This window comes from Lipotes vexillifer, unplaced genomic scaffold, assembly GCF_000442215.2.
Source record: "Lipotes vexillifer unplaced genomic scaffold, Lipotes_vexillifer_v1.1 scaffold634, whole genome shotgun sequence".
NCBI lineage: Eukaryota > Metazoa > Chordata > Mammalia > Artiodactyla > Lipotidae > Lipotes > Lipotes vexillifer.
Genome location: NW_006781096.1, coordinates 597,670 through 619,422, shown reverse-complemented (window position 1 = coordinate 619,422; position 21,753 = coordinate 597,670). Strand labels below are relative to the sequence as shown.

Below are 21,753 nucleotides of genomic sequence, written 5' to 3'. Positions count from 1 at the left end.
GAGGATGCATATACCTTCATTTAATAATAACTGTTTATTGGATGCCCACTAAGGATGTTATTAGGTTTGGACTTCTTCATAATCCTAATACTTCAAACCCAATGAGCTTGCACCTAGATTAGTGATTTCCATCCTACGCACACCATCCATTTTTAGCCTGATCATAACAGATTAAACCGTGCATGTAAACATCTATACTTCCTTCTGACGTGGCTCAATAGCTTATCTTGTCTATGAAATCATCCACAACCCTCTTCCCCATCTTCTCAACAAAGTGATCATTCTTTTATGCCCTCACTGTGCAATGATTTGTCATAAATGAAACAACTAACTGTGCTGTTTTCCTTACATGCATAATATCCCATTTCTTTACTTTATTGTTCTTCAAGGTCAGGAATTATTATCTATATAAAACCTAACTACAATGCCTAGAACATAATAAGCACTCAAGTATTAAGGAGAAAAATGGTAGCTTTTCATATATATGTGTATAATTTGTACATACTCAATTTTACAAATAAATGGTGGGTCATTTTTTTAATGGCTCTTAGTACAGAAAGTTTAGATATTGTTTAATGAATTATACTAATATGTTTCTACTTAGAACAGGCTGATAACCATTAAGAAATGAAAAAAGGTACTCTGGAATGAAAAGAAACCAATTATTTGTTAGATTTATTCTTAGGTACTTTATCATTTTTATTACTTTAAGCAGTATCTGTATAAAATTATATTTTCAATTTGCTTATCGTTAGTTCTACAAAAATGCTGATTTTTTTATTATTAACTTATTTATTTTTATTATTTATTTTTGGCTGTGTTGGGTCTTCGTTTCTGTGCGAGGGCTTTCTCTAGTTGCAGCAAGCGGGGGCCACTCTTCATCGTGATGCACGGGCCTCTCACTATCGTGGCCTCTCCTGTTGCGGAGCACAGGCTCCAGACGCACAGGCTCAGCAGTTGTAGCTCATGGGCCCAGTCGCTCTGCAGCATGCGGGATCTTCTCATACCAGGGCTCGAACCCGTGTCCCCTGCATTGGCAGGCAGACCCTCAACCACTGCGCCACCAGGGAAGCTCAAATGCTACTGATTTTTATATACTGATGTTATATCCAGCAACCTTGCTGAACAATCTTATTAGTTCTAATATGTTATCTGCAGATACTCTTGGGAATTTTTTACGTGGACAATTATATCATCAGCGAATAAGGTCAGTTCTGTTTCTTCCTTTTCAATCCTTATTGCTTCTATTTCTTCATCTTCATATTACTAGGTTACCTCTTCTGCAATACTAAATGAAGATGATTATAGCTGAAATCCTCAAACTTATTCCTGAGTTTAATGGAAATCCTTCCAACATTGAGCTATCTTGTAAGATGTTTGCTATATGTTTATATTATTCATCCTTATCAGCTTAAGAAAACTCATTTTTATGCCAAACATGCTGAGAATTATTATGTATGGATTTTAATTTTATCAATGTTTTTTCTGAGACTCTTGTTTCTTACAGGTTTTCTCCTAGCAAATTAATAGGTTATCTAATGTTAAACTATCCTTACATTACTGAGATAAAGAGATAAATCCTATTTGGTCAAGTTGGTGGTCTTTTTTTTCCCCCATATACATTGTTGCATGTGGTCAGCTAATATCTTATTGAGGACTTTTATATCTATGTCAATGTTCTTAAGTGAAACATGCTTATACATTTCCTCTCTCAACTGGCTCTTCTATGTCTCAGATACCAAAATTATACTAGCCTCATAAAACACTCTTCTTTAGAACCGTTTGCATAGAACAGGTAATAGCTTGAAGGTTTTTAGATTTTGTTTATAAATGCTCTGGATGCCCTCCTTTTTTTTTAAATTTTGGGGGTAGATTATTAACTACTGGTACATTTTATGATTGAGGTCTATTATGTTTCTATACATTTCTGCCAGGTGTGGTAAATTATATTTTTCTACAAAATGGCCCATTTATTAGTGTAAAGCTGTTCATATTATAATTTATTTCCTTACTATAACTATAGTGATATCTCTTTCCAACCCTAATATTGTTTATTTACAACTTAATTTTTTTGTTTGAGTCTGTCAATTTATTTAGGGAAGCAGCTTTTGTGTTAATAATTTCTATTTATTATTTAGTTATTTTTTCTTTTATTTTTAGTATTTCCTTCTGCTTTTTTGGGTTTGCTTATTATATGCCATCAAGATTTGTCCATCTACCTAGAGGGTATCATGCTGAAAAAGTCAGACAAAGAAAGACAAATATGCTGTGATTTCACTTACATGAGGCATCTAAAAAACAAAACAAACGAACAAACATGACAAAACAGAAACAGATTCGCAGATATGAGAATAAACGAGGGGACGGGGGTGGGTGGTCCATCTACGGACAACTTAGACATCCCACAGGTTTCTATATATAATATCTTGTCACTCAGATCCAGGTTGTTTTTTTTTTTAATTTTTAAACATTTTCTAATCTTCATAATGATTTCATCTTAGTGTCACAAATTATTTAGAAGTGTGTTTTTAAATTTCCAGTATTTTAAGAAACACTCCATTTGTCAAAACTGGAAGTCATAGGATAGTTTACTTCTCTTATGAATAAAAATTTCAGTATTTCATATGGAAATTTCCTGACTTACACAGATTTCTAATTTTTCTTCAGTTGAGGTATAACTGACATACAACATTATATTCATTTCAACTTTACAAATAATGATTTGATCCAATTATTTTTAAATATTCATTTTCTTTTTTGCCAATATTTAGATACTTTTAGGTTTGTTCATCAGTGTTATCAAATGACCAATTCACTGAATTTACCAAAAATTTATTTTACAGCTACTAGTTTGGAATGTTGTGTTTAAAATGTTCGATAATTTCTACAAAGTTCTAGTTGTCCAGGTTCCAGTTTTTTTCTATAGTAGCATCTTAGGAAGTATTCAATTTGTCTCTGTCTGGCCTAACTCACTGCTGGGACACTTTGCTGGAGGAAAGACAAAGGGGAGAGAAAGTACTCAGAACGACCTGGATACCCCCCAGGGAGAGAGGGTTCTTGGTACAGAGACTGGAGACGAGAGGAGAGCTGAGCAACAGGCACAGAGAGCAAAAGGAGGGAGGCCAGGGAGCAGAAAGAACAGGGTAGGGGGCGAGGGTACAAGAAAGAGAAGGGAGCCTGAGAGGACCGAGGGCAGGCTGCGACAGTTAGTACTAATAGTTACACTTGCTTAAATTCAGTGACCTGCCTTTCAGCTAACTGATTCAGGTCTTTAGAAGTTCCTCTCCAGGGGAGCAATGCATTTGTTTTTGCCAGGTGCCCTAGGAGTTTCACTGGCCTGCATCCAGGATTGGTTAATTTCTTGACTGGAGCTGTGTAAGTGAAGTTGGAGGTTCCCATTTTTCAGAGGAGCTCCTAAACCAGCTCAGACAGAAACAAACTCCTTTGCCTACCTGTGCTGATTCAGAGGATTTTTCTAAGTCCTCTTTTTACGGTGTGCAGCCCCTTGAAGAGGCTCAGCTTTATGCAGAGATACTGGTTTCAAAGCCCAGCCTCTCACAGGCCACAAAATCTAAGTCCCTGGATACTACCAGTTCATAATCTCCATCCCAAAACACAGGGCTGCTGCAGCATCTGGCCACCCCACACTACACCACCCTGTCTCCTAGTGGAAATGCAGGGACCTACCTTTTAAGAACTCAGCTGGAAATGTGTTACATCTTCCCTGCATATGTTTAACATTGGTTGATTTTACCATCTTACCAGAGCCAAAAAAAGTATTTTGTAAATCTGTTCTTTATAAAAGTCCTCATTGCTATTAGCATGTACTTAATGCTAGCAAGACCCTATTTGTATTTTCCTCTATCTACTGCTCCTGATCTGTTAAGGCTCAAGAACTTGAGTAATCAGATAATCCAGTCACCTTTCTAAGAAATCCAGAGCAGGGAATCAGTAAAAGCTTAGTTGTCATGGCAGACATGAATTACAAAAGCCTAACTATTCTGGCAACCTTAATACCTACAATTTTTCTACCGTATATGAATTTAACAACATTTTATGAAACTACTTACATTTTGAACTCTTTCCTATAATCCCAAACCCCATACCTTTGGTGGGAAATGAATTCCTTAAACACACTCTGCTACTTAAGTGTATTTCACATTTTAGTTTGTCTTAAATTTACTTTGGATTCCACAACCTAGCTAGTTTGAAGGCCAAAGCATCTAAAGAATATTCATAACTGAAAAACTCAGATTTATATTCTTGAACAATTAGTTCTAAATCCTCATCTAAGTTCAGGCTTTATAAAAAGGTGGAGAGGGTGGGAAGGCAAACCTATATCCTTTTTCCCATAGAAACTCTTTTGTCTATAATTTTAAAGTACTTCTTTATTTCACTGAATGTATCAAGTCCTTGTGTAATACTAGATAACGTTAAGAATTTAACAGACCCTTACCTGATGGTCCTGAATCTTCCTGCCCACCACTCTGAATGTGTTGTTGCCTGTATGATGATATATATGAACTCTGATGCACCTGGTGGGGGGGGGAAGAAAAGCAAACTTTTAAGAGACTTAAAATATGCTAAGCTTCCCACATAGCCATATAAACCAGAGTTAGCTAACCGAGCAGTTGGTCAACAATTAGTGCTTTACTGGGTGCTAGAAACAGAAACAATGAACAAGACAGAGGCTTCCTGCTCTTATGGGTAGAGTCTGATGGGGAAGACAGACCAAAAAATGAACTGTAATGAGGGACCAGAAAGAGATCAGGATCCACAAAGAGCACTTAGATAGAAGAAACATTTTCTTCTAAATCTGAGGATCTAATACATTCATTAAACTGAATATAACTACAAATATAAAGTAATCATTATTTAACTGTATGCATATGTTTATAATATTGGTGAACTGTTTGTGATTCCCTCTCTTTACTGGCAAAATTACTTTTATCATCAGGCTTGCTTCAAGATCTATATAACAAATTCTGCTAGGCTCTTCTGCCCCCTGAGATATGGAGTGGTCACTAGCAATCAATGGACAGCACGGGTGACTGAGTAGTCCCTGACTCTCCACTCAGGCAAGATAACATCTTATGTTTCAAATTTCTTCACTTGAAAATGAAAAAGTAAAATAAGATGATTTCTAAGGATTCTTCTAGATGTTAAATTCTAAGCTTCACAAATAAATATTGAAGAAAAGAAGACCAACTCCATGATAGAATCCTTAAATCTCAGCTTCTCAATTATTTGTTACCAAGTGAAACTGAGATACATGAATAAATAAAATGTAGAGATGATCTTAATTCTTTATTAAGCAATAGTTTCATCTTTCAAATATATTCCAAAATAATACTGGGCAAAGAAGACTGATTGGAATTTTATTTTATATGATATGTTATTTTTTTTAAATGAAATACCAAAAGTGAACTATAGAACAGGTATATTAACTCCATGCTGACTATTAACCGAATTAAAATGACTCAATCTCCATATAGAAGACTTATCTTGATGCTTGCTTAAGCAGCTGTTAATGGAGATGCTAAGTAGCTCATCCAACCCCATCTTTTAACGAAAGCACTGCTCATTCCACCAATTTTAGCCTTCAAGATTTTAAACAGTAAATCATGTGGGTCCTTCCCCATCATTCTGGGAAACAGTCGCTTTCATGCCCTCCCTGCTTACCCACACTTCTGGCCCATCTCTCAACAGTGTATGTATGTGCTTTACTAGACTTGTTGTGTGACTTGATGACACCTAAAGAGGTCACAGCACCGGGCAATAAACCCACCCAGAACAGTGGGGTTATAAATGCTTGTAATTTTCCATTAGCTAAATCTTACAAAAACTTGTAACAATACCTGTGCAGCACAAACACTGAAATAAACCTAGTGGTACTGTCTAAATTTTTATGCTGCACCGAATTTTTTTTAGTAAATTAGTTCTGGGAGTAAAAACGAGGCAATGACTAAAGCTTGAATTATTTTTAAAAGCTTGATTAAAGAGCCTTTGTCAGCACAGCAGTTGAAATCTCTTCAAAGCTCACAACAAAAATACTTGTTAAGGGACAAAATTTACATAACCCTATAGAAAGAAACAAGCTAAGGCAAAGTGCCTCTTACAGCATACAATCCAAGAAACAAATTTACTAACTAACTGTAAATAACAACTCAATAAACAAATCTGTAAATTAATACAGAACAGTATTTTCCAGTTCGAAAATTAATGTTTTTGGACATACACGATGTTTCCCCAAGGTTCAAGAAATAATGTCTCTTCAAGAACTTCCACTGGGATCATAGAAGCTAAAGCAATAGTTGAACCCCTATTTTGTAAATCAGGTTATTCCACGCCTCAAAAAAAAAAAAAAAGATACACAGGAAATCTAAAACCAGGAGAGTTAAATAAAATGTCCCAACTTTCTCCTCCACCTTTTTCTTCCTCATTGCTCTACAGTGGGATGCCGGAGACATTCCAAATTACTGAAGCACAGAGTTAACTGAATAGCTCTGACTAATGCTTAATTATTCAAGATATATATAAACCACTTAGTCAGCAAGCAAATGTCTAGTCACTTCAATTTCCCTATAACCACAGAAACAAAGACACCTCTAAATGAACGTATCAAAGTAGCCAAGAAAGGCCAAAAATACAAAAACTGGTTGATTAGTTTTCTAATGAAGATGAAAAGAAATCTTCAAACTGAGATGTTAAGGATACAAATCTAACTCTAAACAAAACCAAGAAGCACCAAGAGGTTAAAGGGAAGAAAAAAAATAAGATGTGGGTAAGAGCTGAAGTGTTACTGGAGGTATAGTCAGAGCCACGTGGGTTATGCAGCAAGCTGTGAAGATACAAGCTAAGACCCAAACAACCGTAGTTCTACAAGGCATCCGGCACTCAGAGAAGCCAAATCAAGGCCCAGCCAGGAAGGAATGGCACTGTCCAGTGGGTTCTTAGCGACCAAACCAAGTCTTTCCATTCCTTTCCACACACCTGAGGACCTCTCCTCAACTAGAGACACACATCCTATGGTATAACAAAATAATATTTGGTCTTTGTCAGGTTCCTGGAACAGAGCTCCTAAAACCCTTGGCATCTCCTGAGCAGTAAGAGTGTCTTTGGTATGCTAATGAGATTACTCTCAGCTTCCATACAAAGCCAAGATCAGAGGGTAGAAATGTTCAGTCTCACCCCTTCCCCACCTCTGGGGAGGAGAGAAGGGCCGGAGACTGGTCTCATTCACAATGGCCAATGATTTAATCAATCATGCCTACATGATGAAATCTCTGTAAAAACACCCAATCGAGCTCACATCCAGGTGCTGGTTGGGTGGCATGCCTAGAGAGGGCCTAGAAGCTCTCTATTCCTTGCCCTAAACATCTCTTCCACCTGGCTGTTTCTGAGTTGTATCCTTTATGATAAACCAGTAATGGTAAGTAAAACACCTTCCTGAGCTCTGGGAATCATTTTAACAAATTATTGAGACTGAAGGAGAGTCTTGGGAACCCCCGAATTTGTAGTCAGCCGGGCCTAAGTGTGGGTAACCTAAGTACCCCACTGGCAGTGCCAACTAAAAACTGTCACTTCCCATCTGGTTCTCACTAAGCCACTGGAGTCGCTGACCTTCAACACCCCCTGAAAGGAGTTCGGGGCAGAGATCAGGAATGAGGCACTCTGTGCTCTGGGGAAAACTGGCAGAACAGGCCTTCAGACAGTTAGATATTTTCAGAAGACTTTATGAGCCCAATTTCTTGCATCTTCTCACATCTAGAAAAGCACTAAAATCATTAACAGAGACATCTGCTCCTCGTGACTAGCAGCAACCTTCTGCCAAAATGTGTGCTTGATTGATCCTCCTTCGCCAAAATCACATAGATACTGACCTCCCCCTTATCTTTTCGGAACAGTTCCTCAGAGCTTTCTGAGAAGCTGTCTCCCAGGCTATAGTTCCCATTTGGCCCCAGATAAAACTTACTCACTACTTAACTCACTACTGTCACGCTGTACTTTTTTTTTTCAGTTGGCAGCAGCCAGGTCTAAGTGGGAGCAGTCTTGTGGGACTGAGCCCTCAACCTATGGCATCTTGTACTAATTCCAGAAAGTCAGTGTTTGAATTCAGTTGAATTGTTGGACACCCAGTTTGCATCAAAAAAATAAGAGAACAGGGCTTCTCTGGTGGCACAGTGGTTGAGAGTCCGCCTGCCGACGCAGGGGACACGGGTTCGTGCCCCAGTCCGGGAAGATCCCACATGCCACGGAGCGGCTGGGCCTGTGAGCCATGGCCGCTGAGCCTGAGCATCCGGAGCCTGTGCTCCACAACGGGAGAGGCCACAACAGTGAGAGGCCCACATACCGCAAAAAAATAAAAAATAAATAAATAAAAAAGAGAACAGACTGTTGATTTGAGAAGAAAACTCCCACTCAATATACCAAATCCAAATTACAGGTATGCACAAAATAAGCTAGTGGTACCCAGTTTTGGATTTCACAAACCCATAAACTTCAAAAACTGACTGGATGAATCAGTACAGAACAGGGTTGACAGTATTTGGGCCTACTTGCCAGGTAGGAGATTTCAGGGTAAGGTAGGGGACCACCATAACTTACTAAAATGAAGATATTTTGGAACTTAAAAATCTCAAAATAAATACAATGTAATATACTATAAATATAATAATTAGCTTTCCATACAATTCTCTACATTGCCCACTTTTTTTTTTTCCATTTCTCCCTGGCCCAGTGAAATACTTATAAGCCTGCCTGCTTTATATGTATGACTATATGACTGGCCTGAGTCACAACAGAACTGCCTGTACGTTGGTGTCTATACAAGCACTAGAGCAGTGACAGGTCAGCTAGAGGTTCTTCTGGTAAGAATTTCCAACTTTATCTAGGAGGATTTTTAGATGAGAAAGTCAATGAGTGAATTTCTGAAATGATGAAATTTCAGAAATTCACATATGTGCAGTTTTTCAGGGAAAAGTAACATGGAAGGAAGGCAAAATTTAAGAACCACAGCTATTGAAGAGTCAAAAAGGGGAAAAAATTAAAGAAAATAAAGATCTAAACAAGCACAACAAAAAAAGACAAAAATTTTATAATCTTTATATTATCATTCTATCTGAATTATAACAAGGCTCAAAATGAATACCTAGTCAAAGCCTTCAACATTCTGAGTCAGTAAAGGAAGTACATAAAAGATTAAATTAGTAAATTACTGAGCTGTACTTTTGTGAAGATCAGGCAGTAAATTAGTTATAAACAAAAATTTCATTTTATGACCAAATGCAAATGGTATATGTAATTGATTATACCTCATTTTCCTGATGTTAATTTTGGTTTTTTAAAAAATGAAATATGGCATTAGAAGGCTAAAGACAGCTGATTTTTTGAAAAAGTATAAAAACCATGACACTACAATCCAATTTTGTGGCTTTGTAAAAATTCATTTCCGAATATAGTCAAATTTCCTGAACAGGTATATATGATGGTAGAAGATGCTGGCCCAATTTTATTTTTATAGGTTACCTGTGAATGAAATGGTTCCTGGTATTTAAGCAGAGTAAGGATCCCTTGGCTATTCTTGTCTATGCTGTTTACTGAGATTGCAATAAAGCCAAGTCTTTGAAAATAGCAACTTCCTTTCAAAGTAACCATTACTTGTCAAAGAAAGCATGAATATGCAGTGCCTAGGCACAGAGTAGGCATTGTTTACATTCTCGTTCAGTACATAATTTCATTTAACAAAATCCTACTCAAGAATTGGATCATCAAGATCTGGATCAAATACCATTCCTTCTGTTAAGTCTTTGTGGAGTCCCCAAAGCCAGAATTAATTGCTCCCTCCTCCCATAGCATTCATTAATTCTTCCACCAGGAGGACTCTCTGCAGAGGTAATATCTGAGCCACAGGAAGGAGTTAGGATTTTACTCCAAGTGCACTGGGAAGCCACTACAGGGCTTTAAGCAGAACATGACTTACACTTTTAAAAGAGGACTCCGGCTACTATAAAGAGAAGGGATTCAGGAAGGTGGCATGGAAAACAAGAATGCAAACATGAAGACCAGTGTGAGACGTGTGTATGGTGAGATTTAGACCAGACTATAAATAAAGGAGAGGGAAGCATATGGGATATATATGTCAGAAGCACAGGAGACAGGATTTGCTAGTAGGTAAGACGAAGGAGAAAGGGAAGGAGGGGACAACCAAAGGCAAGAGAAAAATTATGTCACCTAGCATTTTACTGATACTCCCAAAGTAGTATGTGACATGCTATAAAGGATGTCACTACTGGAAGTCATGGTCCCAATTAATTTATTTTTACATACATATAAAAATGTATTCATCATCTTTGAAAAGGAGAACATCATTTATCTTCGAATGACAGAGCCTAGCCTGCAGTAAGTTATCAAGGTCTATACAATAACCTCTGCTATACTACCAAAGACTTAGAGAGTTTACTCTAAGAAAGAATTAGCATCTTGTCTGTTATGATACTGAGTCACTCTGTGAATCAAGATGTCAGTTATTCAGAAGATAAGATATTAAGAAAGAAATTACACAAAGAAGTTGGGAATTTTAGGGCTTCCCTGGTGGCATGGTGATTAAGAATCCGCCTGCCAATGCAAGGGGACACGGGTTCGAGCCCTGGTCCAGGAAGATCCCACATGCTGTGGAGCAACTAAGCCCGTGCGCCACAACTATTGAGCCTGCGCTCTAGAGTCCGCGAGCCACAACTACTGAAGCCTGCGCGCCTAGAGCCCATGCTCAGCAACAAGAGAAGCCACCACAACAAGAAGCCAGCACACCACTACGAAGAGTAGCCTCCACTGGCCGCAACTAGAGAAAGCCCGCACGTAGCAACGAAGACCCAAGGCAGCCAAAAATAAAATAAAATAAATTTTTTTTTAAAGTTGGTAATTTTAAAGACAGTATTTCCACCTTATTCTCTGATGTCAAATTTTTTTGCTCAAGCTTGTAATTTTATAACATTTCAAGCATTAAAGAGGCTTAAACATAATTTGATTTCAATTCAATTCCACAATTATTTTTCACACCTGCATTCCATGGCCTCCTAGAGTTATAAAAGATTATGCACTCAAATCGGGACTAATAAACATGTATTTTCTTCAAATAGGAAAGTAAGCAATAAATAGCATGCCCTGTATTGTGTTAAGCACTAGAGGAGTCACAATCAGAAGGCTTTTTCTCTCAGTTCACCACTCTAGACTCTAGCCATCCTGTAAACCTAGGGGTCACACCAGCATCCTCCCTGCCCTTCACCCTGCCAGGCACTCTGCCACCGAGGCCTGTCAATTCTACTTCCTAAAAACTTCTAAATTCATTAGTTCCCTTTGCTCACAATGCTCAAAAGCTTCAATTTGGGCCGTCCCTAGTTTCCCATCTGGTTTATTTCAAGTCTCCTAACTGGTGTCCCTGCAATTTTACTCCTTCTTCCCAGTGCTTCCAGAGGGAAATTTTTCTAAAGCAAATCTCATCACATCACTGTCCTGCTTAGGACACTCTAAAGACTCATTTCAGGATAAACTTTGGCTTCATAGTATGGCACAAGGGGTCTACTGTGATTTGGCCTCTGTCTTTCTCAACATTCATACTTTCTTTCAAATACTTGTAGCATGAAATGTGTACAAGACACCATTCTACCATCCTGCTGCTGGTGGCACATCCCACCACTGGGGGCACATCAGTATTCACTACAGCAATAACAATTATGCCATATTTGTCCATATATCTACACCTCTGCACATGCCCTGTACCTAACCTACCTGCACATTTCCTCCTTGCCTAATACTGACAGTTCTGCAGAATTTAGACACAAGTGTCACATCCTCTCGAAAGCTTTTCCTCTCTCCCTCAATATATAATATATTATAATTATAATATATATATAATATAACCCACTCTCTGGGTTCTCACAATACACTATGCATATCATGTCTCCAACAACATCATATTAACCCCCTGAAGGGTCGGCATATCTTTTCATCTCTCCTAATTAAGATTTGTTGAAGTACTAACCTGGAAAGTAGTGAGCAATATTAACCGTCAAAAGTAAAAATCCATAAGCTTTGAGTAAGAGCCCCAAAACATGCCAGGGAAAGCTCCCTTTTCTGACTTCCAATGCCCCAGTGGACAATCTCAGACCTTTTCCTTTTCCATCTATAAAACATACCATTAGCACTCAAAACACTCAGCTCTGAGCTAGTAAACTATTCTAATCACCCCGCACTCTTCTGCTCCCAGCTAGGCTGTATACTTATTAAGAAGTCAGCTGTGTTTGTGACCAAATATATTCATTCCAATTGTACTTGTACTGTAATTATGCAATTTAAATATTATATAAAGGGATACAATGTGAATATACAGAAATTCTATGAAAATTAAGTTCCTATCAAGATGAGTCACTAAAACATTGTAAGATATACATAAAAGACGGGGGAATCACACAAGTCTAGCAGACTGCTATACTGAGAACGCTCTGCATATCTCTTAAGTTCTCTCTCCACTTTAAAGAAACCGAAGCTGCAACTCTGAAGGTAAAACATGGGCATGCTTCAGGAAAGAAAAATAATGCAGACTTCTCATCACCAGACTAACACTAAAAGCTTTACCAAAAAAAAAAAGTCACAGAATGAACACAATGTAGACTAAAATGCTCTAAGGTACATGTCATTTTTAAGGATACCAAGCTTGAGATCAATTAACCAACCATCATCACCCGTACAGATCACATTACATACAAAAGCTTCTACTATATGCTACATTTGTGAAATACTAACTAGCTTTTCTCCTTTTATATTCCATCCATAAACCAAAAAACTTGCTAAGAATGGCGGGGCGGGGGGCAGGTGCTGCTTGCTAGAACAGCTAGGTGCTGCTGTCCTGGCTCCCTGATTGAAGGATACGGGAAAACTCTGTGAATGCCACTGACAAACAGCACATACAAATAAGGCAGCAAACAAACTTATTTTCTGCAAGGCAAGAAAACCATCTGTGAGGCAGTAGCTCCAATAATGTAGAAAGGCAAAATTGCCACTAAAGACCACAGAGTTGTATACCATTCATCTCTATAAGAAATACTAAAAGGTTGTTTTTTATTTAATAGCTCTTTATTGGAGTGTAATTGCTTCACAATACTGTGTTAGCTTCTGTTGTACAACAAAGCGAATCAGCCATATGCATACACATGTCCTCATATCCCCTCCCTCTTGCGTCTCCCTCACACCCTCCCTATCCCACCCCTCTAGGTCGCCGCAAAGCACGGAGCTGATCTCCCTGTGCTATGCTGCTGCTTCCCACCAGCCAATTATTTTACATTCGGTAGTGTGTGTATGTCGATGCTACTCTCACTTCGCCCCAGCTTCGCCCTCCCACCCCATGTCACCAAGTCCATTCTCTATGTCTACCTCTAAAAGGTTTTTTTAAAAGGTGAAAAGATCAATGTCACTACTTAACTCTTCATCCCATAACATCTTTATTCATGTGCAAAGTACAACTGTAATCTAACATATAACAGATCCACAGTCACCACAGAAAATGACCAATATATCTAAAGCAAGGCAGCATGTTTTAGAAAACATTTCAGCAAATCTGTTGGGTTATCCCATAGGATGAAAAAGTCTCTTAAAAAAAAGGAGAAATCATTAGGTAAAATACTATGTAGAAAAAGTACCTGAAAGGAGGCACTTCCTACATGCAGTTATGCATGTTTAGGAATAAGAGTAAGCTTTTAAAAAAAATCTTTATGGTACTATTTGACTTTAATTATGAATACCTCTTATTTGAATAAGTATAGAACATGAAAAATTCTATAAATGTGACTTGGCCAACAAAAAGAACCTGCCTCTGCCAACAATACACCTGGAGAGAGGAATAACACAGAAAATGAAAATGCGACTATTTTGATATTCTTAGAACCACAAGAGAGAGGAGAAAACAAGGATGGAATTTATAAGGGTTTGTAGAGAGAAAAGAAAATGAAATCTTATTGGGCAGGAAGTAAAAAGAGAATTAAGAAACTACTAAGACAGAAAATCTTGGATGGAAACCTGTCTGCATGCAACTGGCTGGGCATGTACTGAAGGAGCCCTGGCGTGCTGCCGAGAAGCAGCCCAGGTAAATCAAGCCCTCCTGCCTTTCCTGTGATACAGAAGATGAGTTAACAAAAAAAAAAGCAAAACACTATTTAAAAAAAATTAAAACCAACTGTTTCAGGAGACCGTACTCTACAACTATCCATAGATAAATATTTTCAGAGCCTATGTTTCAAAGTATTGCTTAACTGCAAGCACAAAAATCATAACAAAATCAATGAGGGGAAATCTATTAATTTTTGACTATCTATAGTACTTAGTATAGACTGACATATCTCCAGTTGTAGTCGTAAAGAAATCTCCTTACATTAATAAAGACCTAAAACCCAGAGACAAGTAAGCAACATATATAATTAGTTACTGAGCCAGGGTTGTGATGATAATAATGATACTAATAATAAAAACAAATACTAATATGAATACTTAAGAAGATCCACACACTGTTCTATGTACTTTGCCTTTATTCATTCATTTATTTATTCAACAACTTTATTTGGCAGATACTTGTTAATATTCCCATTCTACAGATAGGAAATTGAGACAGAGAAGTGAATTAATTTGACCAAACAACATACTGTAGGAAGTGACAGAAATGGGATTTAAAGCAGCCAGTCCGCTTCAGAGTCTGGACTTTCAATCACTCTACTTGAATAAGAGAGCTAGAGTCTGCCTAACTACCAATTATATTAGTCCAATAAAATCAACTCCTCAGAAGTTTTCTATCATTTCTGCATTATACTTTATGTTATATTTGTTGAAGCTAAGGGAAGGGAATTTGTATATTTGCTGAAATTGATGTTCTTGTAGAAATAAACCAGGATTCTTTTGAAGACTTCACTAGAGAAAATTATACCTTACACTACTACGAAAACATATCTAGACTATCACAGACTTTTTTTTAAAGATAGTACAAAACATATGCATAAAATTAATACTTCAGGGAAAGTTTCCTTCAAATTGAACCTCAACATTCTTCAAAGAATTACATGAAGGCAAAATCTGTGGGAAGCCTTTTAGACATCAAACTAGACACACACACAACACACAGACACACACACGCATGCACACAAATGAAGAATATATAAATAGAACATGATTTCTAAAGCAAGTCATATGGTAGAACAGCACCCACCATTCCATTATTTTTTTTTTTTTTTTTCTTGCGTTATGCGGGCCTCTCACTGTTGTGGCCTCTCCCATTTGCGGAGCACAGGCTCCGGACGCGCAGGCTCAGTGGCCATGGCTCACGGGCCCAGCCGCTCCGCGGCATGTGGGATCTTCCCGAAACGGGGCACGACCCCGCGTCTCCGCATCGGCAGGCGGACTCTCAAGCACTGCGCCACCAGGGAAGCCCTCCATTATTTTTAACTACCCTGATTTTGTTACTATAATGTAACAATTTAGCATTAGAGTACATGAACTCTAAAACGTACTAGCTAATATGAGGAATACCACACTCATTTTTCAAAAAGAATAGGTAAAATGAAATAATACAAGAAACTTTAGTTATTTTTATCCAAGTTAGTATAGTACTGACTAGAAAATTAAGATAAAATTTCAACCTAAAACTATAGAAAAAAGATCCTTTCAGATAAATGAAAACAAAGAAGAGGACTGAATATAAATACAGGACTGAACTAGGGGTAACACTATAACCATTTACTAATGTCTTCCCAACTAGACTGGGAGGGGAGGGACTGTGTTTTACTGATATATTTAACAGTAGCTGGTGTTTAGCCCCTACTTAGGAGCTCACTAAATTTCTGCTGAATCAAAGACTTGGTGCAGGATGAAGTGATAATTAAAAAAAAAAAAAGTACAGTATAAGAAAGCTCCATTTTATGGCTGAGTTCTAGACGGTTAAAGTTGCCAGAAATCTCACCTTAGGTAAGTGGCTAATTTACTGTCGCTGACTTTCCTAAAACTGGGCACACCTGAATTATAATCTGAATCCAAAATTATTGTAGAAAATGTGAATGGTCAGCAGACCCAGTGACATCTGGTGTGGTAGTTTATTTTCTAAAATACCATAAACATCATCATCTTAAATTACAGTAAGTGCATAGAATTAATTATTCTTTAAACCAGTCATTAAAACAAAATGAAACTTTTTCTTTTTTTTAAATAAATTTATTTATTTATTATTTATTTTTGGCTGTGTTGGGTCTTCGTTGCTGCACGCCGGCTTTCTCTAGTTGTGGCGAGCGGGGGCTACTCTTCGTTGCAGTGTGCAGCTTCTTGTTGTGGCTTCTCTAGCTGTGGAGCACGGGCTCTAGGCACTCGGGCTTCAGTAGTTGTGGCACTCGGGCTCAGTCGTTGTGGCACTCGGGCTCAGTAGTTGTGGCTCGAGGGCTCTAGAGCTCAGGCTCAGTAGCTGTGGCGCACGGGCTTAGTTGCTCCTCGGCATGTGGGATCTTCCCAGACCAGGGCTCGAACCCGTGTCCCCTGCATTGGCAGGCAGATTCTTAACCACTGCACCACCAGGGAAGTCCGCAAAATGAAACTTTTATGAAACGGTTTTGTTTTTGGTTTTTTGGTGAAACTTTTTATGAAAACTTTATGAAAAGCTCAGTCTTTCACAAAAAGACCTGTTAACACCATTTGTAACTTGGTAAAGTTTAATGAAACAACTTACTTAGGTATCTATCACTTGTATTTTTTAACTAGTAGAAACCTCTCTTGTCTGCTATAGATCTCTTTTTCATCAGAATTAAACTTAAAGCTAATTCCTTTCCATGTCCACCTGTGCTAAGCAGCTTCTGAGACAGCCCCCAAAGCAGAGACTTGAACAGCTATTTGTACACCAATATTCAGAGCAGCACTATTTAGCCAAAAGGTAAACACCAATGTCCATCAACAGGTTAATGGATAAATAAAATGTGGTATATACATACAATAAAATATTATTCAGACTTAGAAAGGAAAAAATCCTAACAAGTGCTATAACACGATGAAGACATAATGCTAAGTTAAAATAAGCCAGACACCAAAGGACAAATACTGTATGATTCCGCTTATACAAAGGACATACAGTAGTCAAACTAATAGAGACAGAAGGTAGAACGGTTGTTTTCAAGGGCTATGGGGAGGGAAGGAGGGGGAGTGACTATTTAACGGGTACAGTTTCAGTTTGGGAAGATTAAAAAGTTCTAGAGATGGTTGGTGGTGATAGTTACACAACAATGTGAATGTACTTAAGGCCACTGAACTGTGATTACAAATGGTGAAAATACATAAACTTTGTGTTATATATTTTACCACAATTTAAAATATATATAATAGCTTTAAATATTAAGAAAACATGAAAATGTAAAAAAGTATTTTTATCTGTCAAGGAATAAGACTATTAATCCCACTTGCATTTGGTTAAAGGTTATGTCTTAATACAAGTCAAAATTTTTATGTTAATAAAGAAAACACAAACAATAACACTGTCTAGAATTAATCCAACATGTTACAACGAATATTTAAAGTTTTGTTATGTCTTGTTATTTGAGATGCTTTGCTACTCTTCTTTTTATAAGACAACTCTTTGGGCTGCACTGACAACCATTAGCTTCCTAGTTATAAACTTTGGTTTATAATTTCTCCCTGCTGTTTCTGGCTCCTATTACAAGTATAATTATAAGAAATAATTTGCATCTTCTTCCTTCCTCCCAACCACAGCAAAAAAGATGGTTCCCAATGTTCTCCACCACCTGGTATTCACGCCCTTGTGTAATCTCTTTCCCCTGTGTGTGGGCTACACCCATCAACTTGCTTCTATTCTACGGCAAAAGTTATGGAATGTCAGTTCCAGGGCTCATTTATAAAAAGACTGTGGCTTCCATCCTGTGGGAAAGGCTGGCGTGACAGGCCAACTGTGGGGAGGAACTGAGGCCCTCGGTCCAACCGCCTGCAACTAAATTCAATCAATAATTATGTAAATGAGTTTGGAAGATCCTCCCCCCGCCCCCCCACAACCCCCGTGATGACTTTGGTTAAGACTGCAGCCCTGGCCAACATCTTGACAGCAACTGTTGAGAAACCCTGAGCCAAAGGACCCAGTTAAGCTGTACTCAAATTCCTAATCTACAGAAACTATGTGATAATAAACGTGCGTTGTTTTAAGCCACTAAATACTGCTGTAATTTTATTGTGTTGCCATAAATAACCAATACAGTACCTCCACGCATCCTCTTGCCTGTCCCAAGATCTTAAATTTCTTTCTTCCCCCAGTATGTTAGTTCCAGGTATACAACATAATGATTTGATGTGTGTGTGTGTGTGTGTGTGGATACAGCAAAATGAACACCACAGTAAGTCCATCACCACACACTTACAATTTTTTTTCTTGTGATGAGAACTTTTAAGATCTCTCAGCGACCCTCAAATATACAATACAGTTTTATGTAAACTTAAAAGCCAAGACAATCTCTATTTCACATGCCACATAGCACTTAGCACACAATAAACAGCACACAATCAACAGGCTCATATCTTGTATCTACACACTTATTTTAAAATTGATCTGAAGTTTTCAAAGATTAACTCCCAGTGCACCAGCAAACCTAAACCCTCATTAACAGCATGATAGCTCAAAACAGTAAGTATATTTAGAAATGGTCAGTGACAGAAGGAAAAATACGGGTAAACACTTCACTTGGCAACATGTACCTTCCCTAACCTAGCAAATCCCCCCACTAACAAGAACTGAAGCAACTGATTAGAGATTTCACCTGTTTCCTGGAGTTTTCTGCCTCACATTATTTTCATCAGGTTGTAAAAACTACAAAAGGTTCGATTCACCAGAAAGATATAACAATCATAAATGTGCAGGTATCTAATTAGTTTCAAAACACATGAAGCAAAAACTGAATTATTATTTTGCAATATATCACTGCATCAAATAAACACCTTACACTTCCACAATCTTTTTTTAAAATTTATTTATTTATTTATTATTATTATTTGGGGGGGCTGTGTTGGGTCTTCGTTGTTGTGCGCAGGTTTTCTCTAGTTGCAGTGAGCAGGGACTACTCTTCGTTGCAGTGCGTAGGCTTCTCATTGTCGTGGCTTTTGTTGTGGAGCATGCGCTCTAGATGCGCAGGCTTCAGTAGTTGTGGCTCACGGGCTTAGTTGCTCCGCGGCATGTGGTATCTTCCCAGACAGGGCTCGAACCCATGTCCCCTGCATCGGCAGGTGGATTCTTAACCACTGTGCCACCAGGGAAGCCCCTTAGACAATCTTATATGTCAAGTTTATCTCAATAAAGCTGGGGAAAAAAACTGACAGAGTCAAAGAGAGAACGTTTCCACAACATTAGTTGCAAATTTTAACACCACCTCTCAGTTAACTGATAAAACTAGACAGTAACTGATAAAACTAGACAATAATTTATAAAGTACATTAAAAAATACTGAACACTTGGGCTTCCCTGGTGGCACAGTGGCTAAGAATCCGCCTGCCAATGCAGGGGAAACGGGTTCAAGCTGTGGTCCGGGAAGATCCCACATGCCCCAGAGCAACTAAGCCCGTGCGCCACAACTACTGAGCCTGCACTCTAGAGCCCACTCGCCACAACTACTGAAGCCCGCGCACCTAGAGCCTGTGCTCCGCAACAAGAGAAGCCACCACAATGAGAAGCCCGCGCACCGCAACGAAGAGTAGCCCCCACTCACCACAACTAGAGAAGCCCGCGCACCGCAATGAAGAGTAGCCCCCACTCACCACAACTAGAGAAAGCCCGCGTGCAGCAACGAAGACCCAACGCGGCCAAAAATAAATAAATAAATAAATTTATTTAAAGAATACTGAACACACAGAAAATCTGAAAACGATTAACTACTATGACTTAACTGATATTTAAAAAGCATTACACCCAACAACTGCAGAATATACATTCTTTTCAAGTACACACAGTATGATCACCAACACAGATGATATACTAGACCATCAAAAAATTCTCAATAAATTTAAAATAACTGAAAGCATGCAAAGGATATCCTCTGACCACAATGGAATTAAATTTGAAGTTAACCATACTAGGATACCTAAAAAAAAAATTTGCAGGGTGGGGTGGCAAAACACACTTCTAAGTGATTCATGGGTCAGAGAAGAAAACACAAGAAAATCAGAAAATATTTCAAATTGAATCATTATGAAAATATGACAAAAATCATGAGATGCAGCTAAAGCAGTGCTTAGTGGTTAGAGTTGTAAATGCTTATATTAGAAAAGAAAGGTCTAAAACCAAATATCTAAGCTTCCCTCTCTTAAGAAGTTAGAAAAGAACAAAGAAAACCCAAAGGAAGTAGGAGAAAGAAAATAATAAAGAAAACAGTGAAACAGAAAACTAAGAAAAATTTCTAGCTAAACTGATCAAGAAAAGGAGAGAACACAAACTACCTATTATCAGGAATGAAAGAGGCCTTATCACTACAGATTCTACAAATGTTAAAAATAATACTAAGGGAATTTGATGAACAGCATTATGCCACCAAATCTCACAAATTAGATGAAACTGGAAAAATTCCTGAAAAGCAAACTGACATGAGAGAAAATCTAAATTACTTTATCTATTAAAGAAATTATAGAGCTTCCCACAAATAAAACTCCACACACATGGTTGCTCTAGTGAAGTGTATCAAATATCTAAGGAAAACACAGCATCAATTTTATAGACTCTCAGAAAATAGAAATCATTTCCAGTTTGTTTGACGATGTCAGCATGACTCTAATATCAAAACCTGACAGACATTACAAACAAATAGAATGACACTGTCCTTCCATAATACAGATGTGAAAATTAACAAAATATTATCAAATCAAAATTAGCAATATATTTAAAGAATAATTAAATATTTTTTAATCCCAGGAATGCAAGGTTGATTTAACATTTGAAAGCCAAAGTAATTCACTACATTAACAGAATAAAGGAGGAAAACTGTGCATTGCAAAAGATGCAGAAAAAGCACTGGATAAAATGCATTATCTGTCATAACAAGAGCTCTCAGCAAACTAGGAACAGAAGGGAATTTCCTTAATGTGATAAAGAGCATCTACAGAAATAGCTATAACTAACATTATACTTAATTGTAAAATACTGAACTCCTTCCCTGAGATCAGGAACAAGGCAAGAATGCCCTTCTCACCATTTCTATTCAACACTATAGTGGCACTCCCAGCCTTTGCACCAAGGCAAATAAATAAATAAAAGATCAGAAAAAGTAATGCCCTCTAATTGCAGATAACAAATATTTATATAAAAAATCCTAGCAGGCTTCCCTGGTGGCACAGTGGTTAAGAATGTGCCTGCCAATGCAGGAGACATGGGTTCGAGCCCTGGTCAGGGAAGATCCCACATGCTGTGGAGCAACTAAGCCCGCGAGCCACAACTACTGAGCCCGAGTGCCACAACTACTGAAGCCTGCATGCCTAGGGCATGTGCTCCGCAACAAGAGAAGCCACCCAATGAGAAGCCCGCGCACCACAACAAAGAGTAGCCCCCGCTCGCCACAACTAGAGAAAAGCCCACGCTCATCAACAAAAACCCAAGGTAGCCAAAAATAAAAATTAATTAATTAATTAAAAAAGAAAAAAATCCTAGCAAATCCACAAAGCAGCTACTGTAACTAATAAGTGAATTTAGCAAGGTTG

The 21,753-nt window shown here is 38.0% G+C and overlaps 1 protein-coding gene across 1 annotated transcript in view; it reads right to left on the bottom strand.

Annotated features, from left to right (window-relative positions):
• Positions 1-21,753, bottom strand: part of ENAH (ENAH actin regulator) — a 153,133-nt gene that overhangs the window by 68,915 nt on the left and 62,465 nt on the right. The window contains exon 2 of the mRNA XM_007454488.1: positions 4,457-4,535. Coding sequence (XP_007454550.1) covers positions 4,457-4,535 — 79 coding nt within the window. The remainder of the gene's footprint in view (positions 1-4,456; positions 4,536-21,753) is intronic.